Raw genomic sequence first — 27,634 nt, 5'->3', positions numbered from 1 at the left:
ACGGCCATAATTCTTTCATTTCTCAACCTTAAAAATAAATAAAAACATCTCCATAATCCGTGGGAAATGTGCTTTCATATGCTGTATCACACCCGATTCAAGTCTTCTTCAATAAAATGCTACGAGCGAACTCAGCGAAGACCATACCATCGGGGCCACAGCATTACGCAGCACGCATTCAACTCATTCCTTCGTCGTGACTTGAATGAAATAAAATATAATAAACGTTATTTTACTGGTGTTTTTCAATAGAAACAAATAAAGAGCGTGTGTAGGCTACTGTGTGCAAGTGCAAAAGTGCATATACATGCATGCACTAGGCTATATTTCTTCCGTGTCGGGATGGTGATTGAGCTCTTCAAGTTCACAGCCCGTTTGGTCTTTCATAAAAAAAACGTTGATATTAGCCTATAAACACTCATGGTTCTCTCATTTCTCAACCGTTTTATTAAATGTAAAAATCTCCATATTCCTTATGAATCTTGCTTTCATTCGCTGTATGGTACATGGTTCTATCGTTATCGAATTAATTAATTACGCATGGATTGGCAATTTGCCAATATGCTGCTATCTACTCGCAATTCCATTCCGATCTGAAAGGTGGGTCTGTTCTTTTGAGGCATAAAGGTGACAGCATGCAGTGCAATAGGAATAATTAACCCAAATGTGACAAAGGCATGTCATGTCTTCTAGTGCCAGCCTGAAGAAATGTCATACCACGACCCCCAAAGTGCGCATTCCGTATGTGACATCAGCTGACTGGTAAAGAGAATAGTACGGACATGTTGATTGGGTACGTCTCAAACACGCCTTAAACACACCCATGACTAATTCAAGGCCGTTTTGCGCACTCCGCGGGGTGTCAAAAGCGCTTCTTAACATGCCCAAAATTGCAATATGACATACTACACGCCCCCAGATCATAATACTGTAATTAGATTAGTAATATAGAAGTAAGTAACATAGAAGTCCTAAATCGACCCCTAGTGTCCTTGTCCTTGAGCAAGACTCTGAACCCCTAATTGCTCCCGATGTGCAGGTTGGTGCCTTACATGGTTTACTCCGCCATCGGTGTATGAATGTGTGTGTGAATTGGTGAATGTAATGCACAATCTATGTAAAGTGCCTTGGAAAAAGGCGCTATATACCTAAATGCACCATTTACCATTGTGGGGTTCACACGCTCAGTTAGCGTCATTTTTAGATTCTGCAATTCAGTCAAGAACATTTGTGTCGAAGTAAGGTCTGCTCTGGGGACATTTTGCTAAGCAACATGCTAAGCAATTAATTCAGGGAACACTAAACAAAACCCCCATAGTTATATAAGAATGATATATAAGATATATAAGTAATACATTGACATTGAAATTAAAAGCATGAGCTCTAATTGGAGTGTAGAAAAGCTTGACTGCTTTGGTAATGACCAGCAGAGCGGTGTTATTCATTTCAAATATCTAAAATAAATATTGAATCAAGCAACTTAAAACCTGTCTGGGATGCACATAAAAACCTGAGTGGGCACTAGAGGACCCTAGAATTGTTTTAAAGTGATTTTACCCCTTTAAGCAATGCAATAAAGGCTAACACTGACGTTATTATAGATACAAATGAAGCACATCACTAAATTATGGTTAATCTCTTTTCTATGAATATTTTTAATCCTTACTGTGTGACTGTGTATCCATCATAAATGTTTTTTTTTGTTTGTTTGTTTTTTGAAGCACTGTGGAGGCAATCTGTTCAAAGAGAACACACCATTGAAGAGTCTGGTTTCATCATCGCTTGTGTCAGATGGGGCAAAAAATTACATTCTTCCTGGGCCTACACAAGCTTCCTGGGCCTGCACAATTTTTCTGGTGCTGACTGGGGAGGAAATTTATTTGGAATCTCCAAGAAGACATGGGTCAATGCCTACTTGAGGCTTGATGATGATGATCATGTCGTTAACTGCTTCAAGGACCTTGGAATGGGTTCCATTACTCCTGAGCTTGTTAACGGTAAGCTTCCTCACCATTGGAACATTTTGCATGCAGTGTTTACAGTCCAAAAGGTCCAACAACCTTGCTATTACTAGATGGGAACTATTTCGGTCAAAGAACTTGGAGGGTGAGATGCTACCTCCAACTCGTGCTGCACTGCTACCACATATCCTCTGTGCCAACTACGTCACAATGCGGGATAAGTCATTCATCATACCTGACAAATTGCCCTGAGCTTCCACCAATCGAACAAAATGGATGGAATTCAGATAGTGGAGGGTATGTTCCAGTCGGTCTTGCCCTCCCTGCTCCAAAGGCAGTACTTGTGGTTGCAAAGCAGATTGCAAGGGACGGTGCAGCTGCTCAAACAATAACCTGCCTTGCACTCTCTGCAAATGCTATGGGGGTCGATTTAGGACTTCTATGTTACTTACTTCTATATTACTAATCTAATTACAGTATTATGATCTGGGGGCGTGTAGTATGTCATATTGCAATTTTGGGCATGTTAAGAAGCGCTTTTGACACCCCGCGGAGTGCGCAAAACGGCCTTGAATTAGTCATGGGTGTGTTTAAGGCGTGTTTGAGACGTACCCAATCAACATGTCCGTACTATTCTCTTTACCAGTCAGCTGATGTCACATACGGAATGCGCACTTTGGGGGTCGTGGTATGACATTTCTTCAGGCTGGCACTAGAAGACATGACATGCCTTTGTCACATTTGGGTTAATTATTCCTATTGCACTGCATGCTGTCACCTTTATGCCTCAAAAGAACAGACCCACCTTTCAGATCGGAATGGAATTGCGAGTAGATAGCAGCATATTGGCAAATTGCCAATCCATGCGTAATTAATTAATTCGATAACGATAGAACCATGTACCATACAGCGAATGAAAGCAAGATTCATAAGGAATATGGAGATTTTTACATTTAATAAAACGGTTGAGAAATGAGAGAACCATGAGTGTTTATAGGCTAATATCAACGTTTTTTTTATGAAAGACCAAACGGGCTGTGAACTTGAAGAGCTCAATCACCATCCCGACACGGAAGAAATATAGCCTAGTGCATGCATGTATATGCACTTTTGCACTTGCACACAGTAGCCTACACACGCTCTTTATTTGTTTCTATTGAAAAACACCAGTAAAATAACGTTTATTATATTTTATTTCATTCAAGTCACGACGAAGGAATGAGTTGAATGCGTGCTGCGTAATGCTGTGGCCCCGATGGTATGGTCTTCGCTGAGTTCGCTCGTAGCATTTTATTGAAGAAGACTTGAATCGGGTGTGATACAGCATATGAAAGCACATTTCCCACGGATTATGGAGATGTTTTTATTTATTTTTAAGGTTGAGAAATGAAAGAATTATGGCCGTTTCTAATCTCAACATTTTTTTTTAAAAGACGCAAAACTGCCATGTCTCATAGAAACAAGTAAATATGTCTATAAAAATAAGCGCATATAACAGGGGTCTGTAACCTATTTTAAATGAAGTGCCATGTTTTTATTTTCTAAATAGTGAGTCTGCCATATCCAGATTAATTTGAATGACACCACATTAAAATAAAAAAACATATTTTGATTGTCCACAAATATAAAGTTCTTCCTTCTTTTTAAATATGTTCTTGCACATTGTTATAATGATCATTATATATCCCCCTGCAGTCAGAGTTCATAGTTTTAATGAATGAATGTGATGCATTGTGAGCTGGTATAGATCTGCTATTTTCAAAAGTAATCTTTTTATTTAATTTTTGGATTAGCTGTCCTTAGTTGGGCAAATGCATTCATCTGGGGATCCTTGACATGGGAATGTGCTGTGTGACGATCACTGGTTTAAACAACATTAGGAGAAAAGCCCAAATAACCACTTTAGAAACAAGAAAAGCAACCACACAAAGCAACTTTACAGAAAAATAAGCCGCTTATAATAAACAGACATGGCAACACTCTACCAGCCTTCCAGAGCCCCTCAAGTGTCAAATCAAACAGTGCTTTTTGCGTTTATGAGGTGGTCAGACCCACGTCTAATCGTTATGCGCTGAGTGTCTTTAGGTCAAGGGGCTTAATAGCAAATTGCGCAAAGCGAGAATAATTAACATATGGACACTCCCACAATGCTAAAATATTCAGGGACGCGGTATGCCAAATGTGTGTGCGTTCAACACGGGCCGAGTGCGTTCAACACGGGCCGATATGCCTTTCATAATACGAATGTGCGCAGAGCGAGGCCAATTTATGTATCACGACCTGGTAAACTGCACCTTCAAAATCGACCTGATGGTGTCAACACTATTAGGGAGGACATTCAAGATGATGATGACGAAGATGAATAGATCCTGCAAATAATTTATTGTAGGCATAATTGACCATGGGCTCTTTAAGAAGATAGGTGTGTGTGTGTTGTGTTGTTAGTGTGAGTGCAGTGTGTGAAATAAATGGACACGTTCTGCGTGCCCAAAGTGAGAAGTTGCAATGCCTTTATTCCCTGCAGTAACATCTGTCAACAATAATGGTAGAATATTAATAAACTATCAAAGTACTTTACATAAACGCAAGATATTCTAATACTATTCGAAATACTTGCAAATCACATATGGGTGCAAGAATAGGGCAAAACTAGTCCTGGCCCCCTGTGGAAGACCCCTGGTATTAACTACTACTCATTTTTGTAATCACTGCCCAGCTACAAAAACTTGTTTAAATTATTGTCTAATTTGACATTGTTCTGGAACAGGAGCAGAGCGAGGAATGTAATGAGTACTGAGATGAGTCCGGGGGGCCCCGGGTGAAGAAAGACCCCAACCAAAAGTCAGAAAAGATTATTCTGGCTACTTTCAAGTGTAAGAAATCAACTCAGAATATTTAAAAACCTATAAAACAACCCTAATATTATGAAAATCGGACATTATTGTCTGGCGTACTATTATGGGAGGTCCCAAAATATATGACCCCCCAAATATGGGGTGGGGGTCGGGAACCCCATCATTTTCTGACAGTTTGGTCCCTATGAAAGCCAAAAAAGCAAAAAAAAACACTTTTAGCAAAAAAATCCTACACCTCGTACCACATTGGAATTAAAAAAAAATCTCCAGTTTTTTATGAAATAGCGCTCTCTTGTGGAACCTTCCATAAGAGGGCGTCTCAATATCCATTTTAGCTATCTAGATTCTATTATTTTGCAAAAGAACAGTAGTAGGCCAGGGAATTGAGGCAATTTGAGGCTATGGGGAATTAAAACCAGGTCAAAACAATGCAAAAGAAATGTAACAAACTAACGACTGTTGTTAAGTGTTAAGTAAATCTCTCCCTGAGGAGAATAAATCACATTGGGAGTTGGGACAAAACGCATCATCAGATTGTTTTTAGTGGTATGTCCCTTTAACGCGGCGAGTGACGTTTGCAGCAAGCAGACGTTGTTGCCTTGTTGTTGCACAGAACGGCCCCAAGAGGGCGCGCGATGCGCCTTGTCTTTTATGTGTTGGAGTTTTCAATCAGCAGATTCACTCAGATTTGTTAAATATCGCCTTGGCGGTTGTATTGTATAAAACAATGCTATACGTTTATGTAAGGGAAATGAGGACGTATGTATCTTGTAAGGTAATATTTTCAACTTCGTATACGTCACTGTGACATGTTGACAGAGTGGCCTTTGCACGGGAAGTGCTGCTGTCGAATCGAAGGCTGCGTTCTCTCAAACACTCCGATGGAGAACAGGCGAGGCTTTCAGGTTGGTTACGCGATGATGGCCGCCCGCTCAACAATATTGTGATTTTTTTAGACGAAAACAATGGCCGCGCGGTCACGCCGAGGCTCATTGTAGCAGTGAACGTTAACCGGAATGATATTGGCACCCTTTTATTTGACCAGTTTCGACCGGGGCTCGAGTCGGAGGCGCCCGCCTTTCTGCTCCGGGTTCAGTGTTTTTCTTAGTCCGTCTTCAGGCCTACTAGACTAGAGGAGCTGGCAGCTACACTTTAGCGGCGGGTTGCTACTAGTCCTGCCGGATGAGCGGGCGATCGGCGTGAAAGACGCGGGGTGGGTCGCAGTGTTTTTCAGGCTGCGGGCGTGTCAAATAATCCCGTCCATCGTTCCAGAGAAGCGGATACCACCACAGATGGTACTGATCTCATGTTAATCCGTGTTGCGGCGGCTCGGCTCTCCCCAACTTGCTTGTGTTTAGTTAGCGGCACCGAGCTAATGTTAGCTAACATCAACTTGCCCTCCTAGTAGCCACACCAAGGAGGCAACGCTGGACCGGACAGCGTCTCCTGAGCTATCCGCTTTAACAGACAGAGTGTACCCCGGGGTCTGCGTTCATGTGTGCGTGATTTTACTCGCGTTTTATTGAGCAACGTGATTGTTTTTGTTGTTAGCTTTCGGTGATACGTGACGTAACGCTGCTCATTGTTTTGACAGCATGCTGCGTCCCGGTAGAGCGCACACTGACCCGGGTTCGAACACCGGCTACTATCGGAAAGGGAGGGCGACGACACGCATTCTCTTCTATGTTTTCATTTAAACCGACCGTTTCATAGACCATTATGGAAGGACTTGTTGTTAATGTGTGTGATGCAGCGTAACATTGTGTTAATTTCGCGCGACACACTATTAAAACGTTATAACGTGTGCATATCACGTGTGTAATGTCCGCATCTTCTCGTATTATCTACAGAGCTACAGTCAAGAACTCGAGTAATGTAGTAGCTAAAGCCTCGTTTCTATTACTTGGGTTGCATGCTGGTGTTGCATGCAGTAAATAGCAGATATACAACCTGCTATTTACTGAGCGTGACACACCGGCAGGCAACTAAGTATAAATGAGGCTTTAGACTTAAATCGTGGAAACAGTGGTGTTCTAATCGCTTATCCTGACACTCTGTATAACTATGGTATTAAAACATATTTCTGCCACATCTACACTCATGTTTACTTTTGCTTTCAGTTGTAGGATGGATCCAGACGGCGGAGCAGAAACACAAAGAGCTCTCAGTTTGCAGTGGAAGAGCTACAAGCTTGTCCAGGATCCCGCTATCCGGAGGGTTACACAGAAAATATACAGATATGATGGAGTGCATTTCAGTGTTCCAGTGAGCTGACCCATACCCACACACATTTAATGTTTTTTTTTGTCTATATGCATATGCAAATATTGATTGGAGGTTTTAATTTCAAACAATTTGTCTAGGACTCTGGGTTACAACCAGTGGGAGATCTTCGGGATCCTCGACCTCGTAGAATCTGGTCCAGGTACACAGAGATGTCCCTGCCGGTGCCCAAGTTTAAGGTGAGTGTAACAAATTAGCAAGTGTTTTCACAAAATTCCAGAAGTGCCGCACAATATTGTGAAACGTTTTCTTTTTAATAAATCAATTGTACGATCATTCTTCTGTCTTTTCAGCTTGACGAATGGTATGTGGGACAAATACCACTCAAAGAGGTGACCTTTGCTAGACTCAATGACAACATCAAAGAGCCCTTCTTGGCAGAAATGTGCGCCAAGTTTGGTGAGGTGGAGGAGATGGAGATCCTGTTTCACCCTAAGACAAGGAAGCACTTGGGCCTGGCCAGAGTGCTCTTCAAGAGCACTAGAGGAGCCAAGGACACAGTCAAGCACCTGCACAACACCTCGGTCATGGGCAACATTATTCATGCTCAGCTAGACATCAAAGGTATGATCTATGCTTGTCATGTATATACTGTAGTTCATGTAACTTTGTGTCTGAGATTTTTCCGCCATCGCTGCAATACATCGATCCTGATTCCAGCTATACCAAGCTCACAACGTGTTTCAGATGGAGCAAGCATAAATTAAGCATTAGTCTAACTGAAACATCTGCGTCTCATTGTAGAATGTGCCTATCAACTTATGTATTAGAGTCCATTTAGCTATATGCTGTATGTTTGATGGCTTCAGCTAATGTCATCAAGTCAGCAATGACCATTGTATTTGCAATAATGGATACTTAGCCTAATTGAAGTTTATGGTTGACTGTAATAATGGATGTGCACAACTCCCAACTTTCATGGTCAGATAGGTTGTTGGGTGGTATCTGGTAGGTTACAGTATGTGTCTACAGGCTCAAACACATTTTATTTATCTTTTGGTTTGGTTATTAAGTCTACTCTTGTGTAGAGCATATGCCTTTCATGCAAAAGGTTGTGGGTTTGAACCCTGCCTGGGGGCGACGTCAGCCAGGGCATGCGGTCGCAACGTGTTCCTAACGCCAATTCACATCTGAGCCAAGTCTCCTGAAGCTTGTCCTGGACAGGAGTCTCCAAAAACCAACAACTCAAACAACTCTTTCCTGTACATCTCCTGCTTTCATGCTGTTGCCAGGGGACAAAATCAGTGCTCGCCAATCGCGTGTAGATTTCCTCTTCGGCTGGTACAGAGACTAACCAGGCTAACCCTCTGGTGTGTTGAAGAATTAGGAGCCAACCAAGCCTGCATTTTTTTAACTTTCATACAAGAAATAACTTGATCGTCCGTGTGTGTGTGTGTTTATTTTTCATTATTCTTTTCTCCGGTGGAGGCACTTATATACAGTACATGAAGTCTCTGTGCATACACGTGTGTGTCAGTGTCAGTCAGTCTGTCATAACGTGAGATAACACGTTGTGCACTGCTTATAGGACCAATCTCACCAGGAGAGTGTCCAAACGAGTATATCCAGAAACAGTACGTGTACTACTAAATCATTATCTTATAAATTAGTTGGGCAGAGTTTTCACTCTGTGGAAATAAAGGTGTGAAGGAACCGCTGTGAGCTTAAAAGGAGTCGCGTGCCAAATTGTACATCAGTTATTTCTGGAACACCACTACATTTTTACAGCAGGGCTGCAGATTTGAGAGAGACACACACACACAGACAGAGACACAGACATGAAAAAGTTGGGTTTGCTCTGGCTAGTGGCTACTTTGACTTTAATATTACTTATGTTTTTTTATAATGGTCGGTCTCGTAAAAAGACAAAAGGTTTTTCCGTTTCCGGGATCAATAATGGTTTATGTTCTCCTACTTATTTTTTTAACCCACCTTTTTCCTATTTCTTTTTCTTTGTCTTATTTCTTCCAGGTTCGCAGAGGCAGAAGTATTATGACCTTCTAGTGAATGGCTCCTACACTCCACAGACTGTGCCCCTCGGTGGCAAGCCAGCTGTGACAGAGCGGCCAACACCTCAGCCACCAACACAACCTGACACGGTAGAGTTTAGACCAGTGGTAACCAACCTTTTCAAGCCCAAGAGCCCATTTTATTCCCAATTGTAAGCCAAGATCTACCACTAAAACGTGTTAGAAAAAACACTTGTTTTTTGCTATTTCTGACAGGCTCAATGCATGTGCACACATCCACACAAAGACTAAAGCTTAAATAAGAATAAAAACTTATAGTAAGTTATATTATCAATGTAAAAAGGACCTATAACATAGAATTCAACTTTTTCCATTTCTTTTCTGTTTTTGGAGCTCCCATATGTGTTTTCTATCCCCACAAATAACCAATTTTGAACAATCAGGCTTTCATATCATATCAGGTGCTTTAATAGAAATTGCTCTCAGGAACGGCTCAACTGATTTTGGCCTCATCGTGATGTCATCAATGTCACCCTACTTTGTATAATTCCTCCTCTTCTTAAGTATTCAGTTCCAAATTTGCATTTCCACTTTGTTTACAATGTCCACCATTGTCGATTTTCCAAGCTGGCATGGAATGGAAACAACCTGGTTTTATCTAGCATCAGTATTATAATGACTCAAATATTAAATAATCTGCATCTGCACCCCCACCACCCCAGGACATTGTGGTACTGCAGCTAAAACTGCTTTCAAAGTCCAGAAAGAAATGACAAGGCCTGGTTATACTTATATCAGTGGTGATTGAGGCTCAAAACCATTAGAAATAACTTTGAGGGACATAGACAATATGATATTAAATATTAAAAGCCATTTTAGAAAGTATGTTATTTGCGCTTTAAGACAAATGTATTAGAAATAAAAAATATTAGGACAAAAATACAAATAAACTTCTTTGAGTTTTTTTTTTAATAAAACAAAATGCAAAGGACATGAATTGCTTTTACAGCACAATATTTTGTTTCTCATTTCAATGAATATTCACATATTTGTAAAGTTTGAACGCCAACTTTTAACCAAACGTGGGAGAAACACTGTGCACGGCTGCACGCACAAATAAAGAGTGCACTCGCGCACGCACATGACGGATTATTATCGATCAAAACAATCCTTAGCGTCGCTTACAAAAGCATGTGTTACAAAATCACCGACCTGGATGGATAAATATCAGTGGTCCATCCATTGTGTGACCTGATTAACGAGCAACGGTAGGCAGCCGAGTAAGTTAACAGCTTAGTAAATTAATAGTCTACCGTAGCTGTGTGTCAGATGTTCTGTCTGAAGCAGTCAAAGCCAAGGAGAATGTTACAATTTAATTCACTATCGAGCATCTTGCCCTGCATCGAATATCACATGATAGAACAGCAGGATAGTCTGTCTATCATCCATGCATCCATGCATGAGCTATACGTAAGCCCTGTCTAGGACCCACTTCCTTCAAAACTGTGGCTTTCTTGTTCAATAGTTAGAATCTTCAGCTCTCACTGTGTCATGTTTTGACAGCGGCACTAAACATTTTGACAATTTGTCATAGTGATATTATCCAGCCAGGTCGGTGATTACTTATCATTCATGCTGTGCAACACGCTAAGGATTGTTTTGATCGATAATAATCCATCATGTGCGAGTGCCGAGTGCACTCTTTATTTGTGCGTGCAGCCGTGCAGTGTTAAAAGTTGGCGTTCGAACTTTACAAATAATAATATTCAACGTGTCGGGGACGCTATCATGCTGCGTTCACTCTGATGCTCTCATTGCTCTGTGTGCTGCCTGCGAGGGGAACAACAGACACAGTCACAGCACATGAGCACAGAGTGCTAAAAGGGGGAGGGCAGAGGGCGGTGCGGTGGAAGCAAGGGGAACAGATCTTCAAGCTGAAAAGCATCGAGCCTCTACACGTTGTTAGCTTGTAGATCTGCTCTTTTTTTGCGAACGACATTCTGCTGTGTATTTCTGCCCGTCAGTCTGACACTTTGGGATCGACTTGAAAGGTTCCCGCGAGCTACTGGTAGCTCGCGAGCCCCTGGTTGGTTACCCCTGGTTTAGACGTTTAGAGCTTAACCAGTCACCCTGTCTAAAGTTACAATTGGGAAGTAACACATTTATTGTTTTATTTATTTATAAATATCTTTAAATATTGCAACATTGGTGACTCCGTTTTCCCTTTCTTTTCCCTTCATTTTGTGCAGTCATCGGATATCAGGCGGAGGCTGTCCAGTGACCTTGTGACGGTGGCTGCAGCAGGTGTGCAGGCCCTCACGCCTGGGAGCATCACTCCTTGCTCCACCGACACAGGCTTCAGTGAGCCGCGTCTGGACACACCGCCCTCCTCCATGGTGGGGCCCTACACTCCAGGCTCCTCCGCCTCCTCCCAGGGTGGCGGGACACCCTACACGCCCCGTTCCGGGGGGACTCCTTTCTCACAGGACCCGTCAGGATACACTGGTGGCAGGTTAGTCACTCAATGTGCAGGTACATTCTACACATGTCATGTTGTGCATAATCGGGCATGCAAACCTTTTTTTTACGTGATCTGTGTGATGCAATTGGAAAGTAATATTTATTTATTGAACTGGGATAATTTTCCTGATGTTTTAAACCACACCAGGGAGATATATTATGGACGGGGAATAATGTCACATTGATTTTCTATCCTTCTTTATTTTCTAGACACCCTGGCTACAATGCTGGTGCTTTAGGCAGTGGCTACCCTCCCCAGGACATGCTGCCCTCGTCATCGTCCTCTTCTACAGTGTCATCATCCGTCGGGGGATACAAAATTGCCCGCTACGCTGAAGACTCACAGGAATCTTCAGTGTACCACAGAGGTCGCCCCATGTACCCTCCCGCCGCCTCCTACCGTCCAAACGAGCCGCCGTGTTACCCCGCCTACCCCAACGCTGGAGGGCCCGGCCCACATATGGCGCACCACTCCTCGATGCCTCCTCCGCTCCCCGCCTCTCAGTACGAGCAGCCCCCGCTGTCGGACCGAGACAGGGACAGGGAGAGGGAACGCGACAGAGAGTCGGGGGCGCGGTACGGGGGTGGCGCGGCCGGGGTCGGCACCAGGAGGTCGTCTTACCACCAAGAAACGAACACTGCTGCCCCCTCCAAGTACCACTCTCACCACTCCCACCACCACGCGGACCGCAGGGACGAGAGGAGCTACCGGCGAGACAGTCACGGCTCACGCTCCGGCGGGGACCACCCACCGCACCAAAGGCACCGTAACCACCACCACTCCTCCCACAACCACCACAGCAGCAGCAGCAGCCGGAGACGCAGCAGCCACGACAGGGACACTAGGGACCGAGACAGAGACAGTGACTACTCCAACAGTTCAGACCCCAGGTACAACTCTAACTCCCACCGCTCCTCCTCCAACAGCATGTCTCCTCCCCCGTCGTCTAAAGAACCTGCCCCTCCACCGCCTCCCCACGAAGCGCCTGCGTCCAGTCGCCTCGGAGGGGCCGGCCCCGGCGAGCGGGGCTCTCATCCTGGGGCCGGCGGGGACAAGGACTATCACGCGGCTCACCACAGCACCCTGCCTCCGCCTCCTCCCCCGCCGCCTCCCCCGCTCCCGCCGGCCTCTGTCATAGCGGCGGCCGTGGCCGAGACACTCGGAGCCATGGACTTTAACCAGGACAGCCCGGCGCGGGAGGAGCAGTGGACCAAGCCTAAACGCCGTCCCAGCACCCCACCTGCTCCGCCGAAGACCCCCCCGCCCTCCTCGCCGCCCCACTCCTCCTCCGTTGCGTCCTCCTCTACCTCTCCTTCCTCTACGTCCTTACCGCACAATCTCCCGTCCTCCACCGTCCCGGCCTCTGCGTCTCCTCCGCCGCCACAACGGGACTCCTCCTCCCCGGAGCCAGACTCCACCAACGAGAGCCTGCCGTTTGTCTACCACAGCAGCAGCCTGGACTCTCGCATTGAGATGCTCCTGAAGGAGCAGAAGGCCAAGTTCTCCTTCCTCGCTTCGGACGAGGAGGAAGAGGAGGACCGGAAGGAGGAGAGGCAGAGGGGAAAGGCAGCGGGCGGCGACGGAGCAGAGCGAGTGGGAGGCCCCGTGGACGGGACGGGAGAGCGCGCGAGCGGGAGCCAGAGGGGCGAGGACGGGGACAAAGACCAGCAGAGGCGGAAAGGAGAACGCGACCGAGATGGACGCAGAGGGAGGAAACAAGGAAAGGACGGAGAGGGCAGGAAGAGTCCCACTGTAATTGCTCCAGCCACGCCGTCGTCCTCCACCTATTCTCACCATGTCCCTGCCTCAGAGGACCCCCAAGCCCAGGCAGGGCTCCGGGCTTCAAAGGAGGAAGCTCCCCTGGCTGGGTCTAGTGACCCACGGAACAGAACGGGGGCACACACACCACCTTACAATGGACAGAGTCAGGTAGGAACCAAAAGTCATGAATAGTGTATGTTATGTGAATGTTATGCAACCAATTCCTTTTCTCTGTCGGCCACAGTGGCCCCGATTGAACTTTATTATTCATTGAACTTTATTGCTCTCAAGAATATATGTTACACTGATACGTACAGCCAGGCATTTATGGTTATGATATGTTATGTTATGATGGTAAGCCGAAACCATGACCTTTTAACATGTATAATGGTCAGCAAGTTGTTGCCACGGAAACGGTCGGTGGCGTGATGTCGGGCTCAGAAGACCGAAGAAGTGTGCCAGTCAGTCAGTAGAAAGAAGATCAATAATATAATAATATACTTTGAACAATATAAAAAGAGGTACCCTAAATATGCTCAAGCGATTCAACTCCCTCCCCAAACTTACACCAGCCCTCTGACAGCTACCTGTTAATACAGGAAATCGTCATTACAAAGTAGTTACAGCTGTTTGCCTGAGTAGGGCAGTATTGGATCAGGTTGGAACTAGGACACAGGGCTGTGGAGTGTGGAGCCTAGCAGGTTAGTGATATTAAGGGTAAATCTTTGTCTACTAGTGTGCAGAAGGATAGTAGTGATGTGCGCGTCTAAAACCCCAGTAGGCCAGTTTCTGGGAAGCAACAACATACATGAAAGGATGAAAAAACACATCCACACTTTGAAATTAAGCTCCCTTTTTATTTGCAACATTTATTTTCAACCAAGAATATGTCTAATACAAGCATTTGCCTGAGAAAGACCATTTTGGTCAAAGGGAGTTTTAAGTTTCGATGTGCGGAAGCAGAATAATGTTTTGTCACCTTTTGATATTGTCTAGTCCCGGCTGTTTTCCTTCTCCAGAAGTCCTCACATTGTGTTTCCCTTGCAGTCGTCCCCTCGGTCCTCCGGGGAAGACATGGAGATCTCCGATGAGGAGGAGGAGAACACCATAACGACGGTGACCACCCATCAGCCCTCGGCCTCCTCGGCCTCTTCCCCCTCTTCGTCCCAGGTGGCCATATCTCTGCAGGCGACGGACCCCTCATCTTCGCCCGCGCCCATCTCCGACTCCACGCAGCACTTTGGCGCCTCCATGCACCCGCCCATAGCCTCCTACCCCCCTCACCTGCCGCCGCCCCCCGGCTACTCTCTGCAGCCCCCGCCGCCCCCGGGCATCCCTCCGCTGGCGCACATGGAGCTCCACCCCGAGTATCCGCCGCCCATGCCCCCCCACCACATGTACGACTACGCCACCTCCCTGGAGCTCATGAACCAGTACAGCGGCGGCGCCCCCATGTCCTTCCAGATGCAGACGCAGATGCTCAGCCGCCTCCACCAGCTCCGCATGGCGGCGCCCAACGGCGACGCGGGCGGCGAGGCCGTCCCCGCAGACTACGGCGACGTCTCCTACCACCTCCACTCGATGCCTCCGCCGCCCCACGCGCACCACCCTTACATGGACCAAGAGGGGGGAGGAGGAGCCTATGACCAGGACCACCGCTACATGCCCCCGCCCATGTCCTACGCCTACTCCGACCCTCACGGCGGTGCTCAGATCCCGCCGCCGCCTCCCCACCACGGCATCCTCCCACCCCCCCTCACCAGTTGGCCCCCGCACGTCTTACCCCCGCACTATCCCTCGTACATGCCCCCGCCCGGCTATGGCGCCATGCCGCCCGGCGAAGGAGATCAGTACCGGGCTCCGGGAGAGCCGATGCCCGCGCTGCCCGAGAACCCCCACGAGGCCACGGTGCAGATGGTTCTGTCCACGCTGATCCAGGAGATGAAGAACATCATGCAGAGGGACCTGAACCGCAAGATGGTGGAGAATATCGCCTTTGCCACTTTCGACGAGTGGTGGGAGAGGAAAGAGACCAAAGCCAAGGTTAGGGAGGAAGGAAGTTGTTATAATGGAAAAAAATATGGTTTTCCTCAATATAACACCAGCGTAATGATTGACATCATAATCTTTAAAGTGTCCTTGCACAATGTAATTTATAAGACAATACTGGATAATATCTCAGTGTGTCATTATTACCACACTTGTAGCTTGGGGTTGGAACGACATACAACACAGCTGTCATAATACTGGAAGTATTTGTTTGATTTGTGACCTTTTTGATCCCAGCCTTTCCAGACAATGGTCAGGGGTGTGTCTGCCTTGCGGGACGACGAGAAGAAAGAGGAGAAGGCCAGCCGTCCCCGTGAGCCTGTCATGTCTCTGGTAGACTGGGCAAAGAGTGGGGGCATGGAGGGATTCTCCCTGCGAGGAGCACTACGGCTGCCATCTTTCAAGGTAGAAACACACAACAAAGCAGTTGTTGCCCATACAAAGACTACCACAACAAAAATAGTCTGAACTCCCTGTTCAGTTGTTAGCTATCTATAGCAAGTTAATAAAACCAATTGCCTCGGCTACCTCCCCCTCTTTTTTTCTTGGCCTGAAAAATCAGCCCATCAGCTCAGATTTAGCTGTTGGGGACCCTTTTTTTGGCGCTCGTCGACAAAATCCGTGATCCGAGTGACGCGAGATCAGGTTTTTGCTCGCTGTGTGTGAAAGGCTCTGCGATACTATGCGGCCGTGATTTCAGCGCTCGCCGATGCCTTCCTGAGCGTTTCTCGATATCTAAGCGGGTTTGCTATTTGTCTCTGTCGCCGACTCGAAATCGTACAGTATAAACCGTCTGCCTGTATCGATAGATGGATATCATCAATATATAGACCTTTATTCCATGAGTAAATTCAGGTGTCGTATATTTTTTTCTACGTCTATATTTATATTATTGCTGTTAAATAATGCGTCTATAAAACCAACACATCTCACTCGAATATGTTGATAAAACCACGTCGGAATCAGCAGGCATGCTGCGGACCAGCGCTACTGGTGTTATTATGAAACGCGTGTGCTCTCTTTCGGTGTGTGTGTGTGTGTGTGCGCGTGTGTGTGTGCGTGCGCGCACGTGCGGCGAGAGACAGACATCCGTGTCCTGTATCGTTATCGCACGCATATCACAGGAAACAGTGCATGCTTTCTTGAACGGACAGACGTCGGTGATGCAATACTATAATATTATGTATTCTAATATATTGGATTGGAATAAAAACATTAAAATACTACATGACCAATTACTGGAGCATTACAATAAAATGATAAATGTTGTTTCTGGTGCTCCAGGTGAAGAGGAAAGAGCCTCAGGAATTTGCAGAGGGAGACATGAAACGGCCGCGACCCTCTACTCCGCCAGACGAGGATGATGAAGGTTTGAGCCTGTTGTTTACATCAGGAAGGACGGTGTTGGTTGACCTCTTGTGGGTTTCTTAAATAATAATTTCTTTCCCTTATTTCCAGGTGCAGAAGACCGACGGTCAGAAGGAGACAGGCTGGGCAAAGAGAGGGACAGCAAGAGGAGGAAAAAGAAGCCGAGGACTCGTAAACCCTGGGAGCTGGACAGCGAAGGAGAGGAAACCTCAGACGGCTCCTCCACTGAAAAGGTACGCGTTGATGTTGATGTGAGCCGGCACCAGAGAGGGATAAGAGTAGAAACAGAAAACGAGAACGTGCAGTCTGTGCAATGCAATTTGCCAGGTGCACGGCTGACCAAGATTCACAATGAGAACATAACAGCCAGCACTCCGAAATCCTTCTGGTACTTTTAATTCATGGAGGCACGGACGCGTTTTGGCGTCGAGCCTTCCTCAGTGTGTATTGCAATGTAGATCATGTGTGACAATTATCATATGGGGGGAGGGGGATCTGGGTGCAACACAGAAATCGGTCTAAAAATGACTATAATAGGCCTCAACAAAAATACATGCTTAATTCGCTGAGGTAGGCTTGATGACCTAACAGAGCGTAAGTTGGGTGTAGTCTAGTCTAGTGAACTAAAAAGATTTGAAACTCATTTAAAATGCCAGTGTTTTCTCTTGTTGTTGGCTAGATGGCAGCATTTAACACTTTGTGCTCTGTATTCATCCAATGTCTTTTTTTCTTTTAGGAGGATGAAGAAAGCGAGAAGGAATCTGATGGTAAATCACTTTTATTGTTCTTAAATGTCAGCTGAGTTACTCCACTTCTCTTGAACGTCGTTTGCAGCTTAAGTTAGTTAGTCAGTTTCATTTATTGTCCACAATGTGGACATTTGTCTTCGGTTTCATAAACAACAGTAACAACAAACAGGGGTGTTAGTGTTAGGATCATGTAAAAATTTATTGTTATTGATTGATTTTATTTTCAGATGACGCCCTTAGTGCTGACAGCGACGATGAGAGCCTAACGTCATCCTCCGACGGCTCTTTGTCTTCGACGTCCTCATCTTCCTCCTCCTCTGAGGACGAGGATGATGAGGAAGGGGAGCCGCTCGAGAGTGAAGGGCTCGACACCATGGATGAGTCGACCATGGACAGCGCCGTTGAGAAAGAGGACGAGAGCGAGAGGTATGGATACAGGTTTTTCGTTAAGTGAAAGCACCTCACCAATTGACCACAGTCTATCCACACAGATGTCATTTCCCCATCGATATTTCCGTGTCAAATATTTGCTGTAGTCAAAGTTATTTTCTTATTGGTGGCTTCTCTTTACTTTACTTTTTTGTTGTTTTTCTCAGGCAAAGAGCTGCAGCTGCTGTTACAAAAGCAGAGGTCAAATCAGGTGGGTCAGAGATTCTGTTAATGATGCTAACAATGATGAAATAATTCCGAATTTCTGCTACACAGGAAAGCAGTTGGTTCAATCAATGACATTTTCTATTGGTCTGTTTCAGGGGAAACGGAGGACAGCAAAGCGAATGCAGCACCAGTACCCACCAAGCGCCCTCCTTCTCCCAACTACCCGCGTCCTTCCTCCCCCATTGTTCTCGTGCCCCCTCTCAAGAAACGCAGGAAGACTGTCTCTTTCTCAACAGAAGAGAGCGACCTCAAAATGCCCATGCCCACCCTGCCGCTGTCTCCAGTCGTCTCTGTCCCAGCAGCCGAGTCTCCCCTCCTGTCTCCCACCAAGCCTCCAGATTCCCCCGTCCCCGTTATCCTCACACCCCCCTCAGCTCAGCCCGGCCAAGGCATTCAGCTGCTCCCCTTTGCTTCCAAACCAGGCGAGGGGAATGCCCTCATCGTGCCCTCGCCCGGACGTGCCCAGTACTCCGACGAGTCCAAAAAGAGTCCCATCCCTCCCGTGTCTCTGCAGACCACTCCACCCAAATCCCCCGGCAAGCGGGGTGTCGGCAAAGACTTCCCCAGATCTCCTCCTCCGGCCCCCGCCCCTCCTGTCATGGTGTGCCGCACGGTGCAGAATCTTCCCTTGGACCACGCCTCCATGTGCAGGATGGCCTACGAGGAGGCCCCCCCACCTCCCCCGACGCCTGCCGCCAAACGGCCCAGAGGCAGACCTCGCACCACCAGCCTGTCCACTCCCAAGGAGGAAGAGGAGGACGAGGACGAGGGCCAGCAGAGGCTGAGACTCAGGGAGCAGCTCGGGGCCTCCAGCCTCCTGCAGCTGGCCTCCGCCCCCACCGCAGACCTGTCCGTGCTGGCTGACGTGGCCCTGAAGATGGACCCCGACGCCGGAGACTCCGAGGAGACGGAGACGTCGGACGAGGCCGAGGAACAGAAGATGGACGAGGAGCTTTTCCTGTCTCCGGTGCCGCTGACCCTGGTCATGAACCCAGAGGGCGTAACGGTGTTCATGGAGCACAACTACTCCAAACCCCCTGTCCTGCTTGCCCCGGCCCCCAAAAGGACTTCCTCCAAGCAGGACTCTTCTGTCCTGCTCCCCGCAGACCTCAACTCTATCTCTGGGGTGCTTGAAGCGCCCGAAGAGGTCATTGGGGAGGCGCTGCCCTCCAGGAGAGACACCGGGGACTACTTATCTGGGATGGATGTGCTGTGCGAGGCCGGTGACACGGCCAAGGCCACCGTTCTGTCTCCACCTTCCTCCAAGAGAAAGGGCATAGTTGACAAGGGCTTCAGCCGAGAAAAGGAAAAGAGCAAGAAGAGGAGAAGGAAAGACAAGGAAAACCTAGACATACAACAAACCAAGAAGCAGAAAGAACGACCTGGCAAGAAACAGAGGAAACGAAAGCTAGATGTGAGTAGCACCGTGGGATTTATTTTTTATCACACACTCAGTAGGTAGGAAGATTAGCTGCTGCTATGCACCAGCTAATGGGGATCCTAATAAAACTCTAAAACTCTAAAGGTCAATATGTCCTGGCTATTTGCAGCATTATTGTTAAGACAAAAATAAGAAACCTTTATTGATCCCCAAAGAGAGATTCAGGTGTTATAGCATCGGTCAAAGAATGGAACGCAGGAGATAGCGGTGCTGGTCCTAGATACAGTATGTTCACTGGATCTCTCTGCACATGATGTTCATCGACTCATTCACTTATTCAGTCTATCATAAATATAAATCAATGTATGAATGGATATACAGTCTATGAACAAGGTATATATGTTTCATATATCTACTAACTATCAGAATATTAAGGTAATATAGAGTATGTAGTTGTACTGTCACCAAAAATGAATACCGTATATACATGGTCTGCTAACAGACTTCCAACAGTGAGTATCTGTATGAATGTATTCACTGTGTAGTTCATAAACGGTCTACAAGTGAATACAAGGCTGTGGTCTACCTACAGTATAGTGTATCACTGAGAGATGTTATGTATGTGTAAAACCTGGTTGTAATAGAATCATTACTCATTTACAGTTAGTAGGCCTGTTTACTGTAACACTCACTGGCACATGCAGTGAAATGATTTTTGACATGTGTTTTCAAACACTAGATTACATTGTGCCTCAGTCTTCATGGTGCACACGGCTTGGCCGGGCGCTCCAACGAACACAACCGGCCGCGTTCGCGGGTGGGAAGCCGAATGGGGAGGGCTTATCTTTGTCGCTGCATTGATGATCCCCACAAACGGTTCAGGGGGGAGGACGTGGGGGGGGGGGGCGTGTACCTCCACATGCGTTACGCCCCCCCCCCCCCCCCCCCCCCTTGTGAGACCTGTCACTGTCAGGTGGAAAGAAGATGGTGGCTTGACGGCCCGGGTATCGGAGGAGACCCGAGGCTTTCTTCACCCTCCCAACAATAACTGATTGTGGGGGTTAGCAGAGATGGAGTACTCGTAGAGAGGCTGGGGAATTATTTGGGAATTGGCTTTACTAAATTGGGACTTGAAGGGGAGAAAATGTTTTTTCTTTTTGTCTTGAAGGGGCATGTTTTGGTTTTGCACAATAATAGTCTTTTCATTATGTCTGCCCTAGGATCTCTGAGATTTATATTATTGAAATTTCAATATAAAGATTTTGAAAAGGGGGGGTTAAAAAATGAAAAGAGAAAATTGGTTACCTCAGGACCCGTTAGAACCTCAAACTGGTTTTAGGACTGAATCCTGCCAGTACCTCCTATCAAAGGTCTCCCTCCATGAAAGAAAATGTATAGGGTTCAGATTCAGGCCTCGGGTATGACTCCTCTTTTAAGGCATCATCAAGAGTCTTGTTGTTACGCCGCTTAGTTGTAATAATTCAACCTTCTCTGTTCACAGAACTCTGACTTGGAGGTGGAGGTCGAGGTGGAGGAGCTAGAATCCGGAGAGCTGTCCAGCTCCGACACGGAGGACGAGTTGATCGAGGACGTGAAGAGGAAGAGCGAGCGGCTGTTCCTGCAGGAGGCGGGCGTGACGTCCAACCAACGCTGGACCAAACCCACCCCGGCCGCGCCCGAGCTTCCTCCCGTCAAGTATGAGCTGCGCAGCGAGTTTGAGCAGATGACCATATTGTACGACATCTGGAACTCTGGACTGGACAACGAGGACCTCATGCTGCTCAAGACGACCTATGAGAAGCTCTTGCAGGATGACCACAGCACGGACTGGCTCAACGACACCCACTGGGTCACGCATACAAATATCCTTTTTATGAACGTTTTACAAGAAACCACTGAAAACTATTAGCTAAAAACGGCTTCATAAATCTTCGGAAGAGGGAGGGCATGTCTAGGGATATCATCTGTCTACCTTTTATTGAAGCATTTTCAGTTATCCAGGTGACACACATGGATTGAAGTTATCTGTCTCCTTGGTTGATTTCTGTCCATTTTAAGTCCAATGAGTGAATTAATTCACCCTAGGTTGATCTCGAAGCAAAACCAAGCCCAGATTAGTTTTAAACTTAGAGAAAGTATGTCGTTATTCTAAATCAGTTGTTCCTAAAGTGGGGCCTGGGGACCCCTAGGGGTCCTTGAGGGAGTTCCAGGGGGTCCCCACCTAAATGATAGTTAGGAACCAAATGGACCTTTATGGGTCTGTAACTCTGAGAGTGTACAAATGGAACCAAATGGACCCGTTCCATTTGTAAACTCTCAGAGTTCAATTAAGTTTGCTTTTACAATATGTATTGGGGTCCCAGAGATAGAAATGCCATTAAATAGGGGGCAGTAGCCTAATTGAGCCATACAAATCTTCTCTTATGGGGGGTCCTTTGCATATATTTTCAAATGGGGAGTCTGCAGGCTAATGAGTATCATTTTGGGAGTCCTTGACATGAAAAGGTTTGGGAACCACTGTTCTAAATCATTGTGTGTTTGGGAACCACTGTTCTAAATCATTGTGTGTTTGGGAACCACTGTTCTAAATCATTGTGTGACTTCAGCTGTTTCCCTTAACCTTTTGGCCTGCACTCACCAACTTACCAAACCCCAGGCGTAAGAAAAAGAACACGGCTGCCCTGCTTCGGCAGCATGTGACCGGCTGTGCCAGGAGCGAGGGTTACTACGCCATCAGCCGCAAGGAGAAAGACGTCTACCTTGATCTGGACTTACCCGAGCAGGTCATGCAGGAGATTGAGAACGTCGACATATTGGTACGCCAGAACTATTATTGGTTTCGATTTGCCTCTTTCTAACTGATGAGCATGTGCGTTTTCCGCCTGAAGATTTATGTGTGAACAAGGTCCAATAATAGCCTGAGGATTTCATATTGCAATTTACAATTTAGGCATTTAGTAGACGCTCTTAATCCAGAGCGATTTACATTAAGCAATAACAAAAAAAATATTGTTAGTCAAATAGTCCTACAGTCCTACAAGTGAATTATAGCAGACCTACAAGCTCGTAGCGCGCCACCGAGTGGCGCGCTACAAGCTTGTAGATCTGCTATTTTGGTATCGTAATAAGGAGACGTGTTCCTCTTTTAGACTTTATATCACAGGGAACGGCCTCGAAGCAACCATGACACATTTCTTTGTGCCAGAGGGCTACTTTGGTTCACTCTGTTTATAGCTATGTGTTTACAATTCATTGGGTTAATGACCCCCTGTTTCTACCTCTTCTCAGGGCACTAACCGGGTGTTGTCAGAGAGACGCTCTGAGCAGCGCCGCCTCCTCACCGCTATCGGCACCCTGGCAGTCATGGACTCCGACTTGCTCAAGCTCAACCAGCTCAAGGTACGGCCGACGGCAGCCATCACTGAGCAGATACCAGACCACCACTAATGTCAACGCCTCTGTTGCACGTCCATGTACTTGCAGCTCAAAGAAGAAGTGTTGCTTTGATAATTCCAAGTTTTTTGTATTTATTTTTCATACAATTTGGGGCTTGCTCATGTGATCAAATGTTTATTGGTCTTTTCTTGTTTGGTGCAGTTCCGAAAGAAGAGGCTTCGTTTTGGGCGGAGTAGGATCCATGAGTGGGGTCTGTTTGCTATGGAACCCATCGCGGCCGATGAGATGGTCATTGAGTATGTGGGCCAGAACATCAGACAGGTACTAGCTTCCAATTTGGAACAATTTTAACTGCTAGTCTGTATGTATGGAATATGGATGTGTCTGTCTGTATGGATTTGGAATTATGTGTGTTTAACCCATTTTGGGCAGGAACCCCTTTTGGTGTTATAGTATAGATACAGTAGTATCGTTGATACTGTGCATTGGGCATATTTATCCTCCCGTGTTATTTTAGTGACAGTGCTGATGGACTGTGCTTGTTTCTTCCTCTAGATGGTGGCTGACAATCGAGAGAAGCGTTATGCCCAGCAGGGAATCGGGAGCAGTTACTTGTTCCGCGTTGACCATGACACCATCATTGACGCTACAAAGTGTGGCAACTTGGCACGTTTCATCAACCATTGCTGCACTGTGAGTCAGCCACACACTCACACTGGAAGCTTATTACGCAACACATTGTCACTCACACCTACCGGGGATGCAAACAACTCTTTTTTTGGCAAATGTCACTCTGACTGTAGAATCTAGCATCTATAGTGTAGATGCACCACGGTGCATTTGAACCTCCGCAGTGGTGGTGGTGGGCAGGCACTTCACCACTACACCACCTGAGCGCCTAGAGAGCACTTTTAAGTACCCTTTTTTCTCTTTTGGGGTGGGGCGGTGGCTGACGGTGGCTTACAAGTGTGTGTGTGTGATCTTTTCATTTCATTTGTTTAGCTGTGTTGTAAACACACTCCCTATCCACTCTCCACAGATGGCAAAATCATTCACTTTTGTTTGTTTGATAGAGAAATAGAACACATGCATGCTCCCATACGTTTGTGTGGGATCCCTGACCTTGTTTGAGAGACGCATGGTTTTGACACATTAGCTGTCCTCGTAGGTCATGTTATAATTGAGTGCTTAGTTTTACGTTGGCTAGATATGAAGCTGCAGCCATGATACCATTGATATTGTTGCTGGAAGTGGGCCATTATGTTCCACCTCAATCAGGCAGAAATGGCTTGTCCATTTTTACAAATAAAAATTATTATATAACTGACCTACGTACCAGCCCATAAACAATGTAGCATTTTACAACTTCGCAATCTACAAAATGACTACAAAATGACACGATGTGTAGCTGTAGCCGACTAGAAAGTAACCTAATGGCCCCTACAGACTGTAGGAGTTTTAAAGTTGTCGGCGAGTCATCAGATCGTTATGCATTTCACACTACAGGAGTATTTCTTTTTTAAATCGACTGTCATATCTGTGTGGCTTTCACACTAAACGATTGATGGCCGACTAGGCATCACACACTGCAAGAGTTCACCAAGATGCGATCCAGACCCGATACATATAGGCTATATCATTTGGTTTTAATTGCATTTTGACATCTCACCCACGTGACGCACATGCAGGATGCTCTGATACAAGCATGAGACCGACAGGACGCCTCGCTTTTATCTGTGCTATATCTTCTCGCAGAGCCTTTCATACACAGAGAGCAAAACCTCTGCGATCAAAGCCCGATCTTGTGTCAGATCGGGAGTTTTTTTCGGGGAGTGCCAAAAATGTTCCCATAACATAATCGGAGCAAATATCGTGCAGTGTGTACGACGCATTAATGAGCGGTTTTTAATTTTGTTTGTTTCATCTGTGCACATAAATGGGACTATATGGGAAGTCTTATTGTATTTAAAAGAATATGAAATTCACATACAATTTATCAAATTCTAATCGATCTCTTATTGATCTGAATATATTAAATAGGATTAGTGATTCATGTAAGCCTAAAACAGGCATTTGGTCGCATTGTTGTTACCTATATGCCTATATGATATATAATAAATATCTTTGGATAGCTCTTTTACTTTACACCTTGTTAGGATTTGTTTGCATCCCTGATCTGCACTTATTTGCTGAAGAATATGAGGACACAAATCCCAGCCCTCTGTTATTAACATGCTTTTTTGTGATTTACTTGAGCCATCGTTAATAACTACTGTCATACCTTCCCCTTTCCTAGCCAAACTGCTACGCTAAGGTCATCACCATAGAGTCCCAAAAGAAGATTGTGATCTACTCGAAGCAGGCCATCGCGGTCAACGAAGAGATAACCTACGACTACAAGTTTCCCCTGGAGGAGAACAAAATCCCCTGCCTGTGTGGAACCGAGAACTGCCGTGGGACGCTCAACTAAAGCACTGCTCTACCCCTCCGTTCATCACATATCCATGGGATGTAGAGTTTCCAACCAGGCCCCTTCCACCTCAGAGTGTAACTCGACAAGACGGCCGGTATTATCCTCCCCCATCCCGGTTTCTTCCTCCAGGTGGCCCCACAGCTGTCCTTATTGTATCCAGGAAACCGAGACGCACACACTTGCACTTTTCACGCACACTTTACATGTTCTTGGCAATTTCATGGGCCATTACTTGAGGGAGCTCTGGACCCTGGAGGGCCAGTCATTTTGAGGGTTCTCTCAATCACCGTTAAGCTGTTCTGTAGCAGTATTTTTGGATTGAATAGAATAGGATGTGCTGACCATCAGTTCCAGGCAGTCAGGCATGAGAAGTCTGGGTTTGTCATTTTTGTTCACTTTTCTTTTGTTCTTTGTACTTCAAACAAGTCAACCACCTTTTCAAACAAAACAATGGAACCTGTTAACGCTGGTTTTAGTTTGTTTGCCACCACCTTGCATAGCCCTTTGCTGATGGCAACGTTCTGCTCACACAGATCCACACACAGACACACAGGAACCGCAAAACAAGTTCAGGGTTTTTAATGGTGCCCGCCGGCCCGGTTCTAGGCACAGTTTTAGCGAAAAACAAACTCTTGATCAATTTAATTGGTCTTCATTTATGCAAGATGAAGTATGAAGATTGGTTTTGGAGCTTTTATTTTATTTTTTCATTTAATGGTATTAAATATTAATATTGTTGTTAGTGTTGTTTAGTTACATTAGCTGTAAGTATCTTACAGTAAAAATAAGTCCCTTAAAACTATAGTGTGTCCCTCTGCCGCCTCCACTGTGCGGGACTCGAAGCTTTTGCCACAACCCTGATGTTTGGATGAAACTCAAGACCTTTTAATATTTGTTTTCAACCCTGTCAGGTTTTAGTCTGCAAGATTCGCACAAGTGATCATCTGCTGTGTGTGCGTTGTGTTTCTTTTTACATGTCCTCCAGTTTGATGCTCTTAAACCACATAGACCCTAGTGACCGTATCGTCACAGGTTTATGTGGGGAAAACTGTAGGAGCAAGACGTTTGAAATACTCCTGCCCCCCCTTCCTTGTATGTGTGCATGGTTACTGTTCCTTTCTGTATCTTTCTTTGAAACCAGCTAATATTGGATAATTGCTTTGACAGTCAGGGAAAAACATTTATCTCTCAATTTTCCATTTTTAGACAAAGATTTCAACCAAACTTCCTGCATACCCCAGACTGCGGTCAGTGTCCTTTAACCTAGTCTCGGCGTGATCTAAAGGTTTTTAAAGCCACACGCATTGGATTATGCGATTTCAGGACAATTTATAGGTCTAGTGAGTCTGTAGCTGATCTTAAACAAAACAAAAGTCTTCAGAAATGCTGTATTTCAAGTTTACCCATTTTCATGGGCAGTAATGAAAGCATCCCTCCCTTCAGAATTGGTTTACTTCAGAGCAAATCAAATGTATTGCTTACTCTGTGTGTGTGTACTGTGTGCGTGTGGTGTGTGCCTTCCTGCTTTGTAATGGTCTAATCATTTTTCTGATGAGCCTCAGAGTTGTGCGCTGACCTTGTTTTGTTGAGATACAGGCAGGGGGTGTGTCCTGACGTGATTCTTTCTTTCTCAGCCCTCATGCATACAACCGTCCCCAAGTTTTTTTAATATCTCTTCCCCCCCCCCCCTTTTTTTGCTCCAAATTTTTAACTAACAACACATGATTTTGTACCCCTTCCAACCACTTGAACAAGAAGCTGTGTAAGATATTTCTTGTTGTAATGAAAGCTTCTCTGTACAAACCCAGCCCTCTTTACTACAGGATAAAAGGAAGAAAAAAAGTTCAAAGAAATAAATGTACATATTGTAGAGGTGTTTGTTTCTCGTAGAAACACACTTGATTCTGAGCTGTAAATATGTTGTTCCTTTTCCTCTTTGCCCATGAGGAGGAAATATGTACATACCTTCCAGTCAGTTATTTTTTATTGTTTTCTTTTAATTTGATTATTATTTTAATATTATTTGCAATATTTCTCTTGTATTAATGCGTTGGACCCTTTATTAATGGTGCATTAAACTATTTTTTAAATAACCTGCAAGATTCCTTTTTGTTTTTCTGGTGACACAATCTGTTGATTTCATGCCATGATGGCGCAAAGTATCTACTAAATTACATGTAATACTAGAGTTTAGCGGAAACTGCTGTTCC

At 45.7% G+C, this 27,634-nt stretch overlaps 1 protein-coding gene across 2 annotated transcripts; it reads left to right on the top strand.

The window, feature by feature from the left end:
* Nucleotides 1-5,708: 5,708 nt before the first annotated feature.
* Nucleotides 5,709-27,511, top strand: setd1a (SET domain containing 1A, histone lysine methyltransferase). Of its 2 annotated transcripts, none has more exons than XM_083780547.1 (21): nt 5,709-5,721; nt 6,937-7,081; nt 7,180-7,278; nt 7,393-7,663; nt 9,071-9,198; nt 11,319-11,581; nt 11,800-13,519; nt 14,399-15,394; nt 15,638-15,805; nt 16,685-16,769; nt 16,859-17,001; nt 17,505-17,535; nt 17,745-17,943; nt 18,114-18,157; nt 18,270-19,588; nt 21,057-21,417; nt 22,190-22,371; nt 22,844-22,954; nt 23,153-23,272; nt 23,507-23,644; nt 25,248-27,511. In XM_083780547.1, exons 2-21 carry the CDS (start codon nt 6,944-6,946, stop codon nt 25,419-25,421), a joined length of 6,690 nt encoding a protein of 2,229 aa, XP_083636673.1. In that variant the 5' UTR covers nt 5,709-5,721; nt 6,937-6,943; the 3' UTR covers nt 25,422-27,511. The 2 variants fall into 2 exon arrangements, with proteins under 2 accessions (XP_083636673.1, XP_083636672.1); XM_083780546.1 differs by lacking the exon at nt 5,709-5,721 and adding an exon at nt 5,737-6,111.
* The last annotated feature ends 123 nt before the right edge of the window (nt 27,512-27,634 follow it).

Source organism: Protomyctophum parallelum (assembly GCF_964188405.1).
Source record: "Protomyctophum parallelum genome assembly, chromosome: 13".
NCBI lineage: Eukaryota > Metazoa > Chordata > Actinopteri > Myctophiformes > Myctophidae > Protomyctophum > Protomyctophum parallelum.
The sequence above is the reverse complement of the archived record's forward strand: the minus strand, read 5'-3'. Positions and strand labels throughout refer to the sequence as shown.

Bases quoted from the DNA above. Each gene is read 5' to 3' on its own strand.
- setd1a (XM_083780547.1), top strand. From the start codon at position 6,944: ATGGATCCAGACGGCGGAGCAGAAACACAAAGAGCTCTCAGTTTGCAG. The intron at 15,806-16,684 runs GTAGAAACACAC...CTGGTGCTCCAG, and splicing joins TACGGCTGCCATCTTTCAAG to GTGAAGAGGAAAGAGCCTCA. The intron at 21,418-22,189 runs ATATCCTTTTTA...TTTGGCCTGCAC, and splicing joins CCACTGGGTCACGCATACAA to TCACCAACTTACCAAACCCC.